Source organism: Loxodonta africana, chromosome 21 (assembly GCF_030014295.1).
Source record: "Loxodonta africana isolate mLoxAfr1 chromosome 21, mLoxAfr1.hap2, whole genome shotgun sequence".
Lineage (NCBI taxonomy): Eukaryota > Metazoa > Chordata > Mammalia > Proboscidea > Elephantidae > Loxodonta > Loxodonta africana.
Genome location: NC_087362.1, coordinates 14,061,286 through 14,083,750, shown reverse-complemented (window position 1 = coordinate 14,083,750; position 22,465 = coordinate 14,061,286). Strand labels below are relative to the sequence as shown.

The window sequence follows — 22,465 nt, the reverse complement described above, 5'->3', positions numbered from 1 at the left end:
ACCAGGATATACTAAGAGTTCATTCCAGGCATTTCACGCTCAGAAGAAGTAGATTTTTAGATAACCATCATGGGGTTATCTTCAATAACACAAATAGTCGAATGCCCAAAAATGGTTGATTTCTACTGAGTATATAGTATTTTGAGTACATTTCTCATTATACCCACTCCTCACTTACAGACATGGTAAGTTCCAAAGACCAGGTCATTATGCGAATATTGATGTTATGTGAAAATGGGGGATGATCACATCAGATCACAAAATGGAAAATGACTACATCATTACATAACTGCCAAATAACATAGTTACATAACCACTAAACCACTAAGAATCATGCCCCAGTCAAGTTGAGAGATAACCTTAACCATCACATCCAGTGTTACTCTTGCCTTGCATATCAGCATTCATTAATGCCAGATGTACCTCATTAATGTGCCAAGCAGTTGGGTAGTAGATTTTTCACTATTGTTGTAAATGGAAAATGTCGGATAACGAGACAGTCAATAAGTGAGGAGTAGGTGTATTTAAGTCTGGCAAATCACAACATTATCTCATCCTAATGATGATGGGGAAGAAACAACTCTTCTTGTGTTAAACTGGAGGGAAAGAACCCAAGACTTAAAACTTGCCATATCTAGATAGTCTGTGTTGACCATGATCATTCTGCGAGATACACAGAGATCTTCAGAAAATGGTAATGTAGGTGGGTACCTCTTTTAAAAACACCAAATTGTGTATATGAAAATTCAAATCTGCAAATACTAGTTAACTATTCACACAACTATGATATTTATTGGGAGGCTGTTTTGTAATGGAAATCTCCTTTTTATTTAGATGATTTAGTGTTCAAAAATATGATATAGCCATATTTTAGGAGGATATCTATTAATTTTAGTTTTATTCAGTATAGTACAGGATAACCGAGAAGAAAACCCATAGGCCCATATTATATATTTTATAGGTCTGTTCTGTAAAACTGGACTTGGAATTTTGCTTATCTGGTTAAGGAGGAGTGACATTTTGATTCATCAGAAACCTGGTAATATCTTTCTAGTTCGCAGTTAAAACTGCAGCACCCACCTAAGCACTTGTAATTGTAGCAGATGGAAGTTTTGAAAGAAAAGGAGTAACCATTAGCTTTTATGCAATAGGTACATCTCCACAGGCCAGAGTGTCAGCATTTCAGTCCCTAAGGTAAGTTTGGATCAAAGTGGTTTACTGTATGTTACTCCAACTTGGACTAGTGGTTACCCTACCACAGTCTAATGTATGGGACAACAACTGCTGACCGGAATTCCTTTTTGGTACCACAGTGACTGTGATACCAGCCATGCTGTTGTCTCCATTCTGGTATCTTTTGGTTTGTGTGCTGGTCTGGTTCTTAAAAAAAAAAAGGAATCCCTCCTAAAAAGTAGTCTGTTTCTTTCAGCAAATAATTCTTCTTAGCAGAAAGTCATACTTTACTTGTGCACCCTACTGTGAGCCACACCTAGAGCTTACGTAGAAGTTCTGTATTTACAAGAAGGTACCTAAAGATGGGAGCCCTGGTGAGACAGTGGTTAAAGCACTCAGCCGCTAACTAAAATGTTGATGGTTTGAACCTGCTAGCTGTTCCACAGGAGAAAGATGTGGCAGTTGCTTCCTTAAAGATAGCCTTGGGAACCCCATAGAGGAAGTTGTACCCTGTCCTGTAGGGTCACTATGAGTCGGAATCAACTCAATGGTAGTGAAGATTTGGTTTTGCTTACCTAAAGACATGGCTTTCACCATTTTCAGTTCTGCCCTAGTTGGTAAGAGAGGCATTGCCCTTGGATACAAAGAATAAAACCAAGCCCACTGGTATTGAGTCGATTCTGACTTATAGCAGCCTTATAGGAAAGAGTAGAACTGCCCCATAGGATTTCCAAGGAGCGGCTGATAGATTTGAACTGCTGACCTTTTGGTTAGCAGCCGTAGCTCTTAACCACTACACCACCATTGCCCTTGGATAGTGACCTTACATCTCTTCCTAGTTTACCAGTCTTAAGATGTACTTGGAATAAAGTTCTTTCTCATAAGGGATGACATCCTAGACATTCAAGGGCTTGTAAGGTCTCTGTTTGATCTTGAGTATACCCAAATTAAGCCATGATTCAAAACCAAACCGAACCCACTGCCGTTGAGTTGATTCTGACTCATAGTGACCCTTATAGGACAGAGTAGAACTGCCCCATAGAGTTTCCAAGGAGCCCCTGGTGGATTTGCACTGCTGACCTTTTGGTTAGCAGCCATAGCTCTTAAGCCCTATGCCACCAGGGTTTCCCAAACCACAATTAAGCTCAAGAAATTACTTGGCCCTCACCTTTCCCCCCATGCCCAACAGGGTCACTGACTCCCAATGCAGTTAACTCTCAGTGCTCTGAAAAGGAGCAAGCCTTGATGGTGTTCAGCCAGCACAAAATGGCAGCAGGGGAAGGATTAGCTTAGAATCCATATTAGTTAACCAGAGAGAAACAAGGGTACTGAGGCCAGGGCACCCCATACTGCCACTCTTGCTCTGCCACATGTTGGTGAGCCTAGATGGACACCCTACTTTTTCTGAATTTGGGTGCATGCTTTATTTTTAGCACCTCCTGTCCTGCCCTCTTTGCCCCATTTCTTCTGCTCCTTCTAGGTAAGTAAGTGTAGGTAGAGGAAGGATGTTCATGTGATTTTTCTAATTTAAGATGCTGTTGATTGAGAGGGTTTTTAAATCATCAACTGAAATTTGGCTTCTTATGCTTTTAAGTTCTGTGGCTCAGGAAGCATGATAAGCAAATAGTGTGCGTATTGTTCAGCAGTGGCCATTGCCTACAGCTAAATAATAGTTTCTCAAGAGATCGTGTGACTATATATAAACTCTTCATTAAGAGCTTAGTTTTCTAGTGTTTACCCATGATTTCAAATCCAAACAAGTCTGTGTTGCTTTCATTTGCTCTTAGGACCATTTTCCTAAACCCCTTTGGATTCATATCATTTCTACCAAGGCATGACCATCTTGGAAAAATATTATACATAATGTAGGACTTATATATATGGCTTTAAAAGGTGTAAAGTGGATAACGAATAGTCTGACCTGATCTAATAATCTGTAATTACTATCTGATGATAAATGGATATATTTTTTGGTACATTTCCACCTATATGAACATGCTGATCTTGGAAGATTATATCCTGATTCCCTTTTCCATTTCTAGTCAAGAGTGATCCATTGATTTTGGCTGTACAGTAAATCAGCTGATGCTTATGAAGGTATGGAAGTACCAGTGAGTCATAAAGGCATCTGCTGACTCTCATGCACTCTCAGAAAGGAGTACTTAGGTTTCCTTCTCAGGGGAGTTAAGTATTACACTGCTTTATAGCCATTCTTTAACTCGTGTAACATTACAATTTGACATGATTATTCTTAATTGACTTGAGGTTACACAGACAATTCTTATATTTAGTTTTGCCTTCAGATTTATGACTGTTATACAGCATTATTAAGAGCACAATCCTGGGCAGAGAATATAAAAGTATGTGTCCTGTTGTCTTGCTGAATTCATAAGGTATTACCAGAAAGGTTCTATCGGATCCAAACCCCTCTCTCCCATTTCTTATTCTCCATTCTCTGTCTTCCCTTTTCTTCTCAAAGTATCTCTCATGAGCAAAGTGGATATTTTAGAATTCATTCATTCATTTATTTATTTCATAAATATTTTTTGAGGAATTACTGCATGCCAGGCTAAGTGTTGGTAGTGCAATGGTGCATTGAATAGACATGGCCCTTGCCCTTTCATGGAACTTGCAGCGTAGTGCAGGTGTCAGCAACTATGGCATACAGCTTGTGGGCCAAATCCAGCCCACCTCCTCTTTTTATAAATAAAACTTTATTGAAATACAGCCATGCACATCAACAGTAGACTTGAGTAATTGTGACAGAGACCCTTTTGTCTGCAATGCCCAAAATGCTGTTTGGCCCTTTACAGAAAAGTTAGCTGACCCCTGGGTAATGGTGGAGAAGTAAATGGAACATAAGCTGTCCTGAGAACAATGGGCCACCAGTAGAATGTTTTAAGTGGGGAAAGTAGTATGTTCATGTTTGAATTTTAGAAAATTTAGAAAAGTCACCCTGGCTACTATCTAGGAAAAAATAGTAAAGGGAAGCAATAAGTACACACATTAGGGTAAGAAGCTTTAAAGTATAGTAGTTAAGAACATGGACTCTTTTGTCCATGTTCTTGTGAGCTTTAGGTTAAAGTTTACAGCTCAGGTTGATTTCTAGACAAAAATTTAGAGATATATTGTTATGTGACACTAGTTGCAATCCCTATAGTGTGACAATGTGCAATCCCTATAATGTCTATTCAACCAGCTCCTGCCCCTTTCTGCCTTCTCATCCTGCCTCCAGACAGGAACCGCCCATTTGGTCTTGTGTATCTGCTTTAACTAACAAGCACACCCTCACGAGTATTGTGTTTTATAGTCCAGTCTAATCTTTGTCTAAAGAGTGGGCTTCAGGAATGGTTTTAGCTCTGGGTTAACGGAGTGTTGGGGCGGGGGGCGGGACAGTGTGGCAGGACAGGGCAGGGCAGGGCATGGCTTCGAGGATTACACCATTCTCAGTCAGACCATTAAGTCTGGTCTTTTTATATGAATTTGAGTTCTGCACCTCATTTTTCTCCCGCTCTATCAGGGACTCTTTGTTGTGATCCCTGTCAGGGCAGTCATGGGTGGTAGCCAGAGACCGTCTCGTTCTTCTGGTCTCAGGCTAATGGAGTCTCTGGTTTATGTAACCCTTTTTGTTTCTTGGGCTAATATTTTCCTTGTGTCTTTGGTGTTCTTTATTCTCCTTTGCTTCAGATGGGTTGGGACTAATTGATGCATCTTAGATGGCCACTCACAAGGTTTTAAGACCCCAGATGCCACTCACCATAGTACCTAATTTATGAGATTAAATAAATTAATATATGCAAAGCACTTAGAACACCGTGTTTGCAGTTGTTAGTATTATTATACTATTGTAGTAGTCCTGTCAAGAGGTGAGGGTGGCCTGAACTAAGGCAATGACAGTGAGGGAAATAGAAATGTCCAGATTCAGGAGCTACAGAGGTGATGAAAATTGATAGGAATTAGTGATTGATTGGATGTCAGAAGGGTTGATAAAAGACAGCAAGAAGTTGAGGATAACATGCAGATTTTGGGCCTGATCAATTGAGTGAGTAATGGTTCCAGTCCCAGAGACAGGGTTGACAGTCATCCATTCAAGTTTGGGATATGGGGTATATGATAAATTCAGTTTTGTGTATGTTAAATTTAGATACCAGGGATATATAAGTACAAGAGTTCAGGAAACAGTTGATTATAAGATCTGGAGATCAGAATTGTGATGTGGGCTATAGAATGAATGTAGGAATTATCAGTCTGTAACTGGTCACTGAACTTGGAAGAGAATGAGATAACCTTGGATGAGGGTGGATTGACGAGAAGGCTTCTAACAGAATCCTAAGGGACATCAACAATTAAAGATTGGGCAAAGAACCCTGAAGTCAACAGATAACAACTTTTGGAGGAAGATACTCATGAAGTTTGAATCCATTAAGAATTCTCTTGTTATATACATGCATAAACCAAAAAACCGAACCCGTTTCTGCCGAGTCGATTCCGACTCATAGCGACCCTATAGGACAAAGTAGAGCTGCCCCATATGGTTTCCAAGGAGTGCCTGGTGGATTCGAACTGCCGACCTTTCTGGTTAGCAGCTGTAGCTCTTAACCACTATGCCAGCAGGGCTTCCATATACATGCATATGTGTTAATAAATGCATATAACATCTCCAGAAGGATTCACAAGAAGTTGGTAGCTGTGGTTGTCACTACAGAAGAGAAGGCAGGAAAACTTGCTTTTCATTATATACCCTTTTGCACCCTTTGAATTTTGTGTCATATGCTTATATTCCTAAATAAATAGATGTTTTAAAATTATTTCTAGAACTCTCTAAAATCAATCCTTCTTTAGCCATCCGTTACCAAAACTTCAACCTCAAGTAAATTAAAACCTGAATTAACTGGTTTTTTGGTAGAGATTTTTGTCTCTAAATAAACTACAGCACCTGTTTTTTGGTTTTTGTTTGTTTGTGTCAGTAACAACCCACACATCAGCATCACACCTGGAGCCTTATTTCTATAACCTTGCTTTTAAGGATAGTTCTAACACTGTAGAAACATTTTGGTTAAAAAGTTAGATGGTGCTAATTCTGTTATTAATCTCATAAGGAACCGTGTAGTCTTGGTGTGCAGTGAAGTGGCAGACCAGTTAGCCTATTTCGTAGTTGCTCTAGTTCACCTTGCCTCTTGCCCAGCTATGCACGCTCCCTAATCCCCTTGTCTGATTATAGCCAGTGGCCCTTAAGCTTGGATGCATATTAAAATCACCTGGGGAGCTTTTAAAACTCCAGTTGCCCAGACCAATTAGATCAGAGTTTCTCAGGGTAGAGTATTTTTTAAAGCCACCAAGGTGATGCTAATGTTGAGAAACACTGCCCCGTGCAAGCAGTGGTACTAGTTTAGCCAAATGGTTCACATCTAGTACGTCAGAAGCAAAAACACTGAGGATTTCTGTCTGAAAGGTCTGCCTGGTGATGAGTTAGGGTCCAGACAGAAGAGAGAGGCATCCCTTACCAAATACCCCACACGCAGAATCTGTATTTACTTATGCCCCCTCTGGAATGGGGCAAACTAGGCATATGAGTTTGCTAGGGCTGCCAAAACCAAGTACCACAAACTGGGTGGCTTAAAACGACAGATGTTTTTCCTCTCACAGCTCTGGAGGCTGGAAGTCTGAATTGAAGGTGTCAGCAGGGCTGTGCTGTCTTAGTTCTTCAGTGCTGTTGTAACAAAAAAGACCACAAAGTAGGCGTTTTAAAGAACAGAAATTTCCGTCCTCACAGTTCTAGAGGCTAGAAGTCCAAATGAGGACATTGGCCTTAGTGGAGGATCCCGCCTTGTTGGCAGCCCTGGGTATTCTTTGGCATTGGTCGGCTTGTAGATGGTTTCTCACCTGGTCTCCTCCTCCTGTGTGTGTCTGTCTTTCTCTGTTCGTGCTCCCCTTTATAAGACACCATTCAGAAGTGACTACCAGGTTTGTTATTGTTACTGTCAGTTGCTATTAAGTTGGCTCTGACTCACGGCAACCTTATGTATAACAGAATGAAACGTTACCTGGTCCTGCTCCAAGTTATCTTTGGCTCGTTATTGAAAGTAGATTGCCAGGTCTTTCTTCCTAGTCTGCCTTGTACCCTGGAAGCTCTGCTGAAACCTGTCCACCATGAGTGACCCTGCTGCCACTGGAAATATCATTGTATAACTTCCAGAATCATAGCACACGCAAACCACCACAGTACTACAAACTGACAGGTTAGGTTTAGGTTTAGGACCCACCCTACTCTTGTATGGGCTCATTAACATAACAGAAAAGCCCACTGTTCCCAAATAGGGTCATATTCACAGGTACAGGGGTTAGAATTTCAACTTATGTTCTGCGGGGTGGGGACACAATTCAGTCCATAACGCATGTTGTCTCTAAAGGCTGTAGTGGAAGATCCTTCCTTGTCTCTTCTTGCTTCTGGTAGCCCCAGGTGTTGCTTGGCCCCAGTCTCTGCCTCCATCTTCACACGGCCATCTTTCCTCTGTGTATGTCTCTCTGTGTCCCTTCTCTTCTTAAAAGAACATTAGTCACATTGGATTAGGGCCCACCTTCTCCTGCATGCCCTCTGATTAACTAATTAAATCTGCAAGGACACCATTCCCAGAGAAGGTCACGTTCACAGGTACCAAGTCTTAGGACATGAACATATTTTGGAAGGGAACACATTCAACCCATAATAGTAGGTATTAGATATGGTTTAAAAGATAGCTGATCTGATTACAGTTATTTAAAAAAAAAAAAAAAATTTTTTTCTTTTAATTTTTTTATAGTTCTAAATTCAGCTAAGCTCTCACTGAGTAGAAAATACTGAATTGGGACCAGTGAGTGCACATCTCACCTTGTTCCTCTGTCATCTGAGGCACAGAGCCAGCTACTGATGCCTGACAGCTAACACCACTGCCGCCATATTGCTGTATCATTGACAGTTAACATTTTTCATACACAGGTTGACTGGGAAAACCACACACTGTACAACATGACCTATTTTTAAGTGTATTTTAATGAAAGATTCTAGAACCTCACTGCTCTAACCTGTAACAGTTTGCTTTATTAACAAATCATTGTTAGATTTATAAAGGAAAAAAGTAAAAAATGTGTCATTTCATTTATTTTGGAATGCTAAGGTAAGGAAATAGCCTATTTCTTGGTATTGCTAATAGGAAGTCCTGATTAATGGCCTGATTTTATTTCACATTTTAAACCATTTTATTATTACCTCAGCGTCTTTGTTTTTTAACATAAAAATTGGTATCATAAGCTCTGCTGTGGTGGTTTACTTTCATGTACTCATTGTATATCCCCCTCCCTTTTATATAGGAAGACAGAGATGTCAATAACCCCATGCCTAACCGAGGAGGCAATGGATTAGCTCCCGGGGATGACAGATTCAAACCTGTGGTACCATGGCCTCATGTTGAAGGAGTAGAAGTGGATTTAGAGTCTATTAGAAGAAAAAACAAGGCCAAAAATGAACAAGAACACCATGCTGGCGGAGATTCCCAGAAAGACATAATGCAGAGGCAGTATCTCACATTTAAGCCTCAGACATTCACCTACCATGATCCTGTGCTACGCCCAGGGATCCTCGGTAACTTTGAACCTAAAGAACCGGAGCCTCACGGAGTGGTTGGTGGCCCTGGAGAGAAAGCCAAGCCATTGGTTTTGGGACCAGAATTCAAACCTGCTGTTCAAGCCAGCATTAAAGAGTTTGGATTTAACATGGTGGCAAGTGACATGATCTCACTGGACCGCAGCGTCAATGACTTGCGTCAAGAAGAGTAAGCATACATCCTCTCCTTTCTAAAATTGGGGCAATTATTATTTCGATAGATATTTATGTTCAGTTACACATTGTTAGAATGGAGAAAATACATATGCCTTTATTTCAAGGAAATAAGAGGATCTGTGGTCAGCAACTGGTCAGAAGGATAAGGTTTCCTTTTATGCCATCATAGTATATAGGCACCACATATATAGAAGCCTAAGTCTTCTACATCAGTGCTACCCCAAATGTGGTCCCTAGACTGGGCTGATCTGTGCAGTGTTGTTACCAGTCCACAATGAGAAAATGAGCTTGAACCAGAATGTGAATCAGCAACACCATTAAACACTGTCTAGTTCAGCTGACAAGCTATTTAATAGCAAGGCTTTCTTCATGTGTTGAGTTTCATCCTGGAGCAAGCTTCTTATCTTGTAGAACAATAACAAATAGTAACCCTGCTCTAGATGTCTCTTATATAGTTAACTAGGGGTTTTCGCTTTCTTTATTTTTTTTCCTTCAATACCAAAACTGGAAATTGAAATGCTTCAGTATACGTGAAAGGAGCACTCAACCAGATAAAACCCTGGCCTGAACCTTCTAATTCTTTTCATATAGTTTTATCTTAATATGAAGGATTTCCAACTCTTACCTTTTGATAGATGGTAATTGTTGAATGAACTCAAAGCTTTTCTCTTTCTGTTTATTCAATAACCGGTTCTACTGCCATAGGATCTAAAGAGCTTCCATTAATCTGGATGGAGAGTTAATTCACCACCACTAGAAAACTCTCTAAAGGTATTCCTGATGATGTATTATCCACATAATCTTCATTTTCAAAGGTTAGCACAGCTCACATACATACCAGCTTGCTTCCTGACCACTCAGTAAAATTCCATGCTTAATATAGTGCTATTCAGTAGATTTTTTGCATTCATGTATTTATTGGTAGAGGTAAGAGGAGATGAATGAAATGTGCAAAGACAGTAGGAGTGGAAATATAGAACCATGCTGGTGAGAGGCATAACCTCTTGTCACACAGAGAAGAGAAAGAGTATCTCAAGGGGCTGTGGAGGAAGAATCTTGGTGTAATTTATTCTTAATTGAAGCAGAAACTTTCCTAGTCATAAGGTTGCCAGATTTAGCATTTAAAAATACAGGATACCTAGTTAAATTTGAAATTCAGATAAACACCAAAATAAATTTTAATATATGTCCCAAATGTTGTATGGGGTATACTTATACTGAAAAAAAAGAAATTTTAGCACAGATATATCCCAGATGTTGCATGGGGTATCCTTACATTTAAAAACAAACAAACAGAACCTATTTGTTTTTTATCTGAAGTTCAAATTTAACTGAATATCGTGTATTTTATCTGACAACTCTACTAGCCAAGGGGCCATGGTGGCTCTTATGGTTAGCACTACCTTGTGAGTATCCTTTGGAATCTATAACAGAATCTTTGGTGCTTCATCAGGAGTGTGTACCAGGCTTATTGTCCTGGTCATATACTAAATATACTACTCAATAATCCTACTGATCCTCTGTTGCAAAAGGTAACTTTGAGAAGCTATTGGTGGCATTCTCATCACTGTAATGGGGGGAAGGGAGGGGAAAGGGAGAAAGAGCCTAACATTTATGGACTTCCTACTACATGCCAGGACTTAGTATAAACCATCTTAGTTCATTCTCACAACCAAACTGAGAGTTACCACCTACGTATCTCAAGTCTGGGGCTCAGAAAGTTGTGATGTATCTGCCTTCATGCAGCTAAATGGCAAAGCTGCAATTCAACTGTACGTGGTTTGGCTTGAAAGCCTCTTGTCCTTCCACCACACCACAGCTCAAGGTGTGTCTCTTCCTGAACAATATGGGTACACAGAGCTCGAGCTTAGCGGTGTGGAAAGCTTCTGAATATTGAGCACGTGAACTGTTTATAAAACTCCAATGTAAATCTAGCTAGTTTTTTGATGTAAGAAATATGCTAAGAACTGTAATAAGAAAATCCAGTGACATACAAGGTACAGAGCAGTGCACAGGTTTTAGAATTGTGCTCCGTGTCTCCCTCTCCATCACCCCTCATGTCCAGTCTATCAGCAAGGCCTCTTGTCTCCACCACTGAAATATATCTCAGATCAGTCCATTTCTTTCATCTGCACCACCACCCCCCGAGTCCAAATAGCTGTCCTCATCTCTCTTGGAATCCAGCAAGAGCCTCCCACTGCTCTCTCCATTTCTACGCTTGCCTCCTGCCTCCTGTTACTCAGGCAGAAGTCAGTGTGATCTTTTAAAAACACAAATCTAGCCTATCTAAAACCATTCTGTTCCTTCTCATTGCACATAAAACAAAGCTCGGACTGCTAGCCTTCAGTGGTCTCCATGCTCTGACTTCCCTGCCTTGCCAACCTCCTCTTGCTGCTGTACTCCATGTCCACAGTGCCATGGCTGTGCTGGTCTCTTCTCAGCTCCTTTTGCAGGTGCTCTTCCCTCTTCTGTGAATTCTTTTCCATTCTTCTTTTGGCTGGCCCCTCTCCATCCTGTAAGTCTCAGTTAAATCTCCGTAAGCATGCTGTCTAATTTGGTAATGCCTTGCTTCACTATTACTGTTCGATGACCATTTCATTCATAGCATTTATCAAATTGTGTAATTAGATAGTGTTTTATTTAGTTGGCTGTTGGCTGTCTTTCTCACTAGATGATAAGCTCCTAAGAGCAAGGACTATGTCTGTTTTCTTCACAGTACTCACAGTATATCGCCTAGGAGCTCAGTAGTACCTGCTCAGTAAACATCTATTAAGAGAATGAATGACAGAATGAATGAATGGAGCCTGCCAGAGTTTGTGCCTTGGCTTCATTGCCAGATTTGCTATCTTAGGCCAGCTATTTAACTTCTCTAACTGTGAGTTACTTAATCCTTAAACTGAGTCTAATAATACCCTTCTCTCAGGACTGGCATTAGAATTGAATGACGTAGTAGGCTAAAAGTGTCTATCACGGGCCTGGTGGTTTGAAAGTTAAGGGTTATTGACCGCTTTTATTGCTGTGGTAGTTCCTTTGGGCCACATATCTTCTTATCAAAATCTGAATGTTTTCAGTTACTGTTTAACTTCAGTGTTCCCTATCATTCTCTGGAAAACTTAAATGTCACACTCTGCCTTACGTACATCACCTCGCTTCTACCCACACCTTCCATGATGGCGGAGCCGTCATCTCTCCTCTGAAAATTTTAGACACACCTGTTGGCATCTGAACCTCCTCTCTGAATCCTCCTTGTTCTCCTGCAGTCTTTCCTGAGATCTTTCTTTCTCCCTGTCTCTCTGTCTTTCACCTCACCCTTCTCCCCCTTCCCTTACCTTGCCTTCTTTTTTTTTTCCCTTATTTTCTTTCTTCCTTCTTTCATGCCTTCCATAAGCCAGTCCTTTTCGTGTTCTTTTCTCCTGCACAGCTGAAACGGTACCTAGAAATAGGATGTCGCATGTCTCTCTCCATCATTTCTCTAAGTATTGTGTCTCCATAAAAGTACCTGAGGCTATCTGAGCAAATACTCCTTAAGCCCCTCTTTAAAATCCTATACTAGAGAGAAAACTTTTTTTTTTTTTTTGGTAAAATACTCCAAAATCCTCAAACATAATAGCTCTCAGGGACTTTTAAAAAGTGGATTCTTTCTCACTACTTCTTGAAAAATGAGATAGATTTTATTCCTCTTTAAATACTTTAGAGTATAAACCATTACTGTCTAGTTGATTTCGACTCATAGCCACCCTGTAGGACAGAGTAGAACTGGCCCATAGTGTTTCCAAGGCTGTAATCTTTACGGAAGCAGACTGCCACGTCTTTGTTCCATGAAGTGGCTGGTTGGTTCAAACTGCCAACCTTTTCAGTTATCAGCTGAGTGCTTAACAACTGCACCACCAGGGTTCCTGAAAATGTGGAATATAACAAATAATTTTTCACCCCCGGATACCCTCAGTACTGAAGTCACTCCTGAGGCTCACCCTTCAGCCAAAGATTAGACAGGTCCATAAAACAAAACAAGATTAAATGGGCACACCAGCCCAGGGGCAAGGATGAGAAGACAGGAGGGAGCAGGAAAGCTGGCAGTGGGGAACCTGAGGTCAAGAAGAGGAGAGTGGTGACATGTCATGGGGTTGGCAACCAATGTCACGAAACAATATGTGTATTAATTGTTTAACAAGAAACATTTTTTGCTCCGTAAACCTTCATCTGAAGTATAATTGAAAAAATAATTTTTAGTGTTATTCATAAGTTTGAATGTGTATAATCTTAAGAATTCTCTCTTTAAAAAGCCAACAATAAATAAGACACCCCCTAAATATTAAAAAAATATATATATTACATAGTATATAATATGCATATTGGCACTCTTCTGGTTTTACTGGCAAACATACCACACATCCGTATCACACACACACATGCATGCCTCACGGAGAATGCGCTGCAGAGCCCATCAGGGACTGGCTGGGTGTTCCTGGCTTTCTGCAGCTTTGGAGTACAGGTCTTACCAGCTTTGTTCTCTTGCCTCGGTCAGCCATATGAATGGGCCATCTGCAAAACTTAGAAGCCAAGCTTTGCACTGTTTGTCCCGCCATGACATCTGACACTGTGGTTAACTTGCTCCTTGTGGCTGCTCCGTAGAGTCTTCTCAGATGAATGTCTCTGCCCTAGAAGCAGGACAGAACTGCCCAGCTGCCAGCATGACTCATACTTATGTATGTTGTCGCTTTGAATTACACTCACTGAGTAATTTACTGGCTGTTGATTGCTTGTTAAAAGGGTGAGTAACCGTATTTTGAGTGAGCCGGATGCCTACTTCATTTTGTAGAGATTTGAGCCACGAGTGTCTGCACCTGCCTTCATGCTTGTTTTCTATAAAAAACATGTATGATTTTCCTCACAGCTTGACAGACATTAACTGATTGCCTCCAATGTACAAGGAAGGCACTGTGCTAGCTGCACTAGGGGATGTAACAATGTGAAAATATAGTCCCTGCCTTCAAGAAGCTTACCATTTACCCCGGGGAGAAAGGAAAGAAGACCATGATCTAAAGCAGAGTCTGGAGCCGTATGAAAGGTGTGAGCAGAAGGATGTGGTTCAGAGGAGTGAGGGGCCACGTCATATTACAGGGGAGTCAGAAAGGATTTGTGGAGGGGATTCTGTGCATGAAGCCTGAAGGATGAGCAGGGTTTTTCTGGGAAGATGGTGCGAAGGTAGAAGAAATGACGATAGACGTTGGCTAGGAGGAAGGCTAGTGGCATAGTTTACTTGGATCTGAAAGAGTGTATGGAGAAACAGAGCTGGTGATAGGCAGTGTCATGTTTGGAAGACTTCGGTGCCGTTCACAAAGTCTGTACTGAATGTAAGGAGCCCTGGTGGCACAGTGGTTAAGTGCTCAGCTGCTAACTGAAAGGTGCAGATTCAAACCCACCGAACCAAAAAAGGGGGCTCAAAGTAAGAGAACAGAAGAATCAGTCAGTAGGCCTTGGCAGCTGATTGAGTGGAAAGAGGAATTAAAGATAGTTCCAAGGCTTTGAAACTCAGTAACGTAAAGAAGAATGGCGCCCTCAGCAGCATAGGGCCGTTGAGCTGGGACAAGCCCACTTTGCCCAAAGCTCTGTGACCTGAACCAGTTAGCTGCCGGCACTAGGTGAATTCAGGCAGAGCCAGTCAGGCCAAGGAGCCTGTTCGCAAGGAGAGTTGGCAAGATCTGTTTGTGGATGTGCTAGGTTTTCTTCTCATAAAGTTCAGGATTTTATTTTCTTTACCATGAACTGTTGATGCAAACATGAAAATTATTCTTGCCCTTTTTCTGCCCAAGAAAGCAGACAATCAGAGGTAGATAATCCAAGCTATTTTGTTTTAAACAAATGAATTAAATATTTTGACTCGTTGAGCAATTTCATCTGCTTCTAATGTTTAACCTTTCCTCCCACCTACACACCTCTTGCACTTCTGTTTTGTAGGAAGCTATCTTAGTTGCATTTACAAAGAGAAATAATAGACGTAAAAGTGCTTTGAAAATTCTAAGAGCTATGCAAATGTTAATATGATAATTGTTAATAACTTCTTTAAGCTTGCCTATGGGAAACAGAGGCTTTTTTTTTTTTTTTTAAGATATTTTGCATTTACATTCATGCCTCATACACCAGACAATTCTTTTTTTACCTGGTTCCAAAATAAGTACTTGGTTTTTATACTCTAGGCCCTCATCAAGCGCTCCACTGCTAACCAAAAGGTTGGTGGTTCAAACCCACCAGCCGCTCCATGGGAGAAAGATATGGCAGTCTGCTTCCTTAAAGACCTGTAGCCTTGGATACATTGTGGGGTAGTTCTGCTCTGTCCTTCAAATCGCTATGGGTCATAACCAACTCAAGGGCAGTAGGTTTGGTTTTGGTAATTTTATTAAAGATGAATTGTGATTGTGAGCTTTTTTCTTTATCTATGCTAAAGGCTGTCTTTGATGCCTACCAAGTTGTTTAGAATATATAAAAAATATATTTTTAATTTGGTTCCACAAATTATAAGCCATAGGTTTTAGTTAGAGCTAACTAAAGCCCTAAGGAGCTGCTCATGAGAGGTTAAAACCTATTATTAGAATAATATATAAATCCTATATACTCATACATATGTGAATCATGTGTATGTATGTGTATTTCAGTACTTTGCCCAGTTTCTGTCCCCAGTAGATGTGATGGGTCTGTATGACCCCATCCAGACTACACCGATGGCTAGTCATTGTCCTCTGCTAAAAGATGATCAATTCCTCGCAAAAAAGGGCCTCTGACAGTATACCCCGACCTGCCAGAGAGCACTGTGGGTGTTGAAGGAAAGCCCCTCCCTTAGCGGGCTGGCATGAGGCCCTTGATGGTTAAGCAGCTTAGACTATTAGATGCAGCCAGGACCATTAAATGCAGCCTGTTTACTTCAGCCTGTGTTTCTTTAATGCAGATTAACTCTTGTGTGTTTGGAAGGTACACACAATAGGAAGATGTACCAGTTCAGTGTGGAAGTTCTGGTAGTTCATAGATTTCCCCCACATGTTAGTGTTTGGAAGCTGTCAGGGGCAGGGTTTCTCACAATCAGAGAGACAGCCGGAACTGTACGTGAAGACCTTCAGGAGCCAAAGCTGGCAATCCTGCAGTGTGTTTCTCTTTAGTGTAGGAAGTGGTGGGTTTAGAGGCTTTAAGAGCCAATACACTGTCCACTCTGTTATGCTGTTTGGGAAAGCTGGAAGTGCAGACAAAAAGCCAAAAAAGCCATCTTCCCCTCTGGTAAAGAAAATTGATTAATGAAAAAGGCCATCCCTGGATGGTACTTTTAATCATGGTGAAGCTGGTCTATATGAGAAGCAGCTGTCTCCAAGTACCTGCTTCTCAAAAAGAAAACACAGGCCTCCTGGGCTTTAAAGCTGTACAGGATGAACCGTGATGCTGAGTGCACATGTCAGTGGTGACTTTAACTGTGCTGGTCGATGTTTTCGTTAGGGCACTGGTTTTCCAAGTTCCCTGAGTTTGGAGTGGTCTGGCCCTATGCCTATTCTCCCGTAAATTCTTTTCTATTTTCAGTGCATGTTATAGACTGAATTGTGTCTTCCAAAACACATGTGTTGAAATTCTGACTCCTGTACCTGCGTAGGAGCCCTCGTGGCACAGCGCTTAACAGCTCAGCAGTCTGAATCCTCCATCTGCTGCTTGGAGACCCTGTGGGGCAGTTCTACTCTGTCCAACAGGGTCACTGACTCAGAATCGACTCGACAGCAATGGGGTATTTTTTTTTTAGAAGCTGAAATAAATAAGGAAGGACCTCCCCCTAAAGCCACATCCAAAACTTGGACTTTAGCCTCTGGAATCATGAGAAACTACCTATCTATTCTTTGAAGGTTCCTACTTGCATTTCTGTTACGGTAGCACCAGAAAACTAAGACGTTGCATGATTTTGCAAACCACAAGATTTACGGGGGAAAAAAATGTTTATATATATATATAGAGAGAGAGAGAGAATATATACATATATATATATTTGGCATTGTAGCAGAAACATCTGAATTGCACCCAAAGGGTCATCAAAGCCACCACTAGGCATACAGCCTAGAGCGATAGTATGACTACAAAGCCATTATATAAGAGGAAGAAGAAGAGATTTTTTCCACATTTAAGGTTAATAATTTACATGTAACTGGTTACCTTTTCAGCCAAGCATAAATCAGCATTTAAGGAAAAGAAGACCACTTACCTCTCCATTTATTCTAAAAGCATAGCAGCCATTCTGAAAGATAAACAGCTCTCAGTGAGCCAGGTACTCACTTTGGGCCACACTCTGGAGAAACTTTGAACAGTTTAGAGCCAGAAATTGCTACTGCCGTGATAAGCAATAAAAACCCAAGATGCCAGCCTCACCCCTTTCTCATATACAGAAGTAAATCTTTACCCCTGGAGTGCCTGGTGAAAGGACCAGTGTTGAAGAGAAGCACAGAGTGGTGTGGGGAGGAAAGAAGGCAATCTTTACATGTAGATGAACCAGGCCAAACCCAGTCAGGCTTCCTGCCCCTCAGATTGAGTTTCAAGCTGGCGTTCTTACCCTCTGGGGCAGTTTGTGACAGCGCCCCCATGGTAAAGGCCCGTTCTTAGACAGAGCCGTAAAGCAGGGTCAGCAGCATCAGTGTTCTTTCTTAAGCAAGGACTCTGGAAGTAGTAATGTGAATAATTTGTTATACTACCTCCTGAATGCACTTATAAGTCAGTTAATTATCTCTGCTCAGTTTCAGCTGAATATGTAAAAGGTGCACTTGGTATATCCTAAATAGAATTGCTCTTTCATCGTCCTTACGACGTACAAGGTGAATGTTCTGAAACGTGAAAGGGGCTTGGCGCTTAAGCCAAGCTAATTACATGAGTCAAAAGTTATATAAATCATATTGTTTAATTAAATTCGGTAATAGCTTTTAGTCTGTCCCTGGGAAATGGCCTATAACATTATTTTCCTCTACACTGAATCCCAGGGGAGATGCCATTCTCTAAAATGTAGCTAATGTGTAGGAGGAAAATCACATCTTTAATAACCTAGTATCTTCTTTTAGAATGAACACTGCCATTTTAATCAAAAGAAAAATATCTGTGCATTCTCCGGAATAGCAAGTCCCAGTGAGCAGATCAAAAAACAGGATAAAGGCTCTGGAGAAAGATTTGAGAATCTAAACTAGACGTTCCTAAGACCCTGGAGATGCACAGCTGTCACCTGGGAGGGAGGGGTTGTAAAGTCATCAGTGAGAGTGTGAGCGCCCGCTGTGCTTCATCTTTTCTGAGGCAGGAGCTCCCTCCAGAGTCCAGACATTCCAAACTGCAGAACTGCTGGCAGGGGGTCCCCATCAGAGGAAGGTGCTTTTTTTGCTTGTTTGTTTTTTTAATTTAATGATTCAAACTGCTGACCCTTTGGTTAGCAGCTGTAGCACTTAACCACTACGCCACCAGGGCTTCCTGATTTAATGTCATACTCTGTAATTTTTCTAGTTGTTTGTACAGTTGGTCAGACTTCTTCATGCACCTTTCCAGCAGCTGGGCCTCTCCACCCTTGGTGTTTCTGGTGTAGATTACGAGGACGATTTTTAACACTGGTTCTTCTCCAGAATGAGAGGGGGTAGGGGAGGAGCATTGAAAAACCCCAAACCCAAAGCCATCAAGGTGATTCCGACTCATAGCGACCCTACAGGACAGAGCAGAACTGCCCCATAGGACTCCCAAGGCTGTAATCTGCGGAAGCAGACCACCACATCTTCCTCCGGTGGAGCAGCTGGCAGGTTGAAACCACTGACCTTTGGGTTAGTAGCTGAGTGCTTTCACTGTGACACTGCCAGGGCTCCTCAGGAGCGTTGAAGGAGGGTTGAAAATTTTTTTCCTAAAATCTCTGAGTGAAGTCTGTGAACCCTAACTTCTGAGGAAGGCAGCATAGGGTATTCTAATATAAATGAAATACAAAGAAGAATTCATTTCCTAAACAGACAATAAAGCAACCTCGATAAGGGTTTGGCTGGATATTGACCTCATATATTCTGTCATTATGGTGCCAATCTCTCTTTCCACAGTCATACACCAGACATTGGTGGTGATGAGAAGAAGGGCTGGAGTTGAGAGTGTGCTAGAGGACATACAGGAGCCCCTGGGAGGTACAAATAGCTAACTCATCAGCTGCTAACCAAAAGGTTGAAGGTTCTAGTCCACCCAGAGCACTGCCAAGGAAAGCCCTGGCGATCTACTTTTGAAAAATCAACCACTGAAAACCGTATGGAACACAGTTCTACTCTGACACACATGGGGTCACCATGAATTGGAATTGACTCCATCACAACTGGTTTTTAGAAGACATACACCATAGACGTGGTATGGCACAGAAAGGCTGATTACAGCCCTAGGGTATTTATTTGCCTAATTTTTTGTTTATATAATGGTTTTTGGAAAATATTTTTCGGTCACTTTGTGGCACAGTGGTTAAGAGCTACAGCTGCTACAGCTGCTAACCAAAAGGTTGTCAGTTCAAAGCCCCCAGCCACTCCTTGGAAACCCTATGGGGCAGTTCTCCTCTGTCCTGTGGGGTCGCTATGAGTCGGAATTGACTCAGCAGCAATGGGTGTGATTTTTTTTGTTTTCAGTGGATAAAGAAATAGCAAAAAGATGGCCAGCTTTATTATTCCTGGGACGGAAGTGTTTTAAAATGGTGTAATGTGATGGATCAGCCTCCAAAGTTGAAGGAGTACTTTAATTTCTACATCATAATAATTGAAATGATTCAGAAAGGAACTCATGTGAGCAAACAAGGACTCAAATGTGGATTCAGAGTTCAACCATTTCTTAGCAGGCACTTTTATTATAATAGCAAACCTTTGTATTTTGATCTTTTTTAGAATTTGACGAACATAGAACAGGGGTGCCCAAGAGCTGTCTTTATAGTCTAAAGTGCTAGTACAAATATACACATATCATAAAAATGCTTCTTAAAGTGAGATCAATAGTATTTACACGGTGAAAACTTTGGTCAGACATTAATCTGATGCCCCTCTTTGGGACATCTGCAAAGCTGTTCATAGAAGACCTTTCGCTTCAGCAAATTACTAGACAAACTCGGGGCAACAATGGTATTCTATCATATTGGTGTTAATATACCTGCTGCCGTTGAGTCGATTCCGACTCATAGCGACCCTATAGGACAGAGTAGAACTGCCCCATAGAGTTTCCAAGGAGGGCCTGGTGGATTCAAACTGCCAACCTTTTGGTTAGCAGCCCTACCTCTTAACCATTCCGCCACCAGGGTTTCCAGTGTTTGTATAGCCTAAATAAGTTTTGAAGTTAAACTTAGTCTTAGGGCCAAATTTTTACTGAGGAAAATAATGGCAGTTTGAGGGGATACTTTGATTTTTTCCACCCCACCCCACCCTTCATTTTCAGAAGAAAAATATCTGCTGTGTAATATCTGATTAATCCAAAGGAGCTTATTATTTCTATTTTAATGACTGTAAAACTCTTAAGTAGATACACAGTGGAACCTGAAGAATTTATGCAAAGCCAGAGTAACTAAGACATGGGTGGTTATGATAAAGACAAAATGTTATTGATAAGACAAAGCCAGCCCCCTACAAGACAATGGATTAAGTCTTCTTTTTCCCATGCATGTTCATTATAAAGTATATTGTGTGGGTGTACACACCTTTTGGTGTTGGTTCTTGTGTCTCTGTCATAATGTGATGTGAGTTCTATGAGCATACAGTAGGTTCAGGCGGGGAGTTTCTCCCCCATCCTCCTTTCTGAGCCTCAGTGTCATTATCTGCAAAAAGAGTTGTCAGTGTTTTTAACTTGATTCAGCCATAGAATCCCCAGACTCGTTTCCTTAAATGACTTCCTCTATAGGCAACAGTGTACCTCGGTTCTAGGCACTTCCTTGAGACCCCTGAGCACCTCAAAACAATTACAAACTACTGGACTAGATGTCTTCTAAGGTCCCTTCCATTTTAATATTAATTGTTATGTTTCTCCGCATGCTCCCCTGGGTCTTCCAGCAGTGTTTCTCTGGACACAGAAACTGAACAGAACCAGCCGGCAAGCAGCTGGTGTGCAGCTGTTATCCCTCGAGCTCAGTGGTGTGCTTTCGGTTGAGGTATTGCTTCTTCCCGCTTTCTGGAAGGATGGAGGGGCCTGGCAGCTGCTGGGCCACTGCCGGGTGTGACAGGCTGCCTCAGTTCCGCTGGAAAGTCATAATAGATGCAACGTCTGTTACCTTAGCTGTGCAATGTCTGCAGAAGCAAGCTTTGCTCTGATGCCAGCTCTTTAGCAATTTGCACTGTTTGGCGAAACCTGCATTTGGTGTGCAGCCGCTCAGCGTTGCGCCCAGCCTGGCAGAGAGAGAGTGTCAGACAGGCTGCTAGGATACCAGACTCAACCTTCTTTGGTTTCCCCAGAAGCAGGAAGGAAAGCAGGATGGATTAGGTAGAAGACAATAAGCCATTCTATATTGCCATGCTTCACCGTGCTAGCATCGCCAGGATATAATCCTGTTACGAGAATGTCTCCTGCTGACCTTTGTTTGTGTCAGCTCCGGGGGGTGGAGGAAAACCCATTTTGCCACGCAGACCAAAGCATGAAATTCCCCTTTCTCCTTTTCCAGAGGCAGCTACTGTTGACATGAATATTCATCAGGCTTTTTCCCTATGTACTTATCTACATTTATTCATGAGTTTTAAAACATAAAAGTGCATCTTATGATCTAAAAGCTCATCACCCCTTTCACTTCCTTACGTAGCTTGTGCTTCAGCCTCACCAGCCTTCTCTGCTTGATGAAGGCTTGTGACCTGGTTAGCACACTGCCTCAGAGTACATGCTGGCTGTTTGTAGCAGTGGTGATGGTGGGCTACGCTTATTCCTCTCTCTGTCTCTCTCCCTCTCCCTCTCAGTCAGTCAAGAGCCATCTGGAGTTGTCGTGAATTCCTTCCACATTCCCACTCTTAGTTTCTGCCTCTTCCATCTCCTGGCTGTGAGTCCAGGTCTCGGCTTTTCTGTCACTTCTCAGATGGCCCAGATAAACTGCTGACCAGAATAGATGGGAGCAGATACGTAACTTTGCCCTTTTGGAGTTGTGTGGCAGCTTTTAAAAGAAACGACTTGAGCACTTCCAGAACTTTGCTCATAATATGTTAAATATTTTGTAAGTGCGTAGAATTTTAGAGCAGAAGGGGACCTGAGAGGTCACTTGGTACTATTCCTTCATTTTGTGGATGAGGAACCAGAAGGCTAAAGACGAGTGACTCTCCAGGATTATATGGCTGCCAGGAGTGAATCCAAATCACCTGGGGCCTTTCACCAAGCCAGGCAAAAGCTCGGGAAAGCTTATTTATCAGAGTGTTTAAATGTTTTATTTGTGGTATGCATTCATAAATCACTTCTATAGTAATAATTTTTTTTTTAACTTGGGAGCAAAAGGAGTATGTTATTAATCCCAAA

The 22,465-nt window shown here is 41.6% G+C and overlaps 1 protein-coding gene across 4 annotated transcripts in view; it reads left to right on the top strand.

The window, feature by feature from the left end:
• GALNT7 (polypeptide N-acetylgalactosaminyltransferase 7) overlaps nucleotides 1–22,465 on the top strand; it is a 140,429-nt gene that overhangs the window by 65,330 nt on the left and 52,634 nt on the right. For all 4 annotated transcript variants that reach the window (XM_064273573.1, XM_064273572.1, XM_064273571.1 and 1 more), the window contains one exon: nucleotides 8,521–8,981. In XM_064273573.1, coding sequence (XP_064129643.1) covers nucleotides 8,521–8,981 — 461 coding nt within the window. The remainder of the gene's footprint in view (nucleotides 1–8,520; nucleotides 8,982–22,465) is intronic.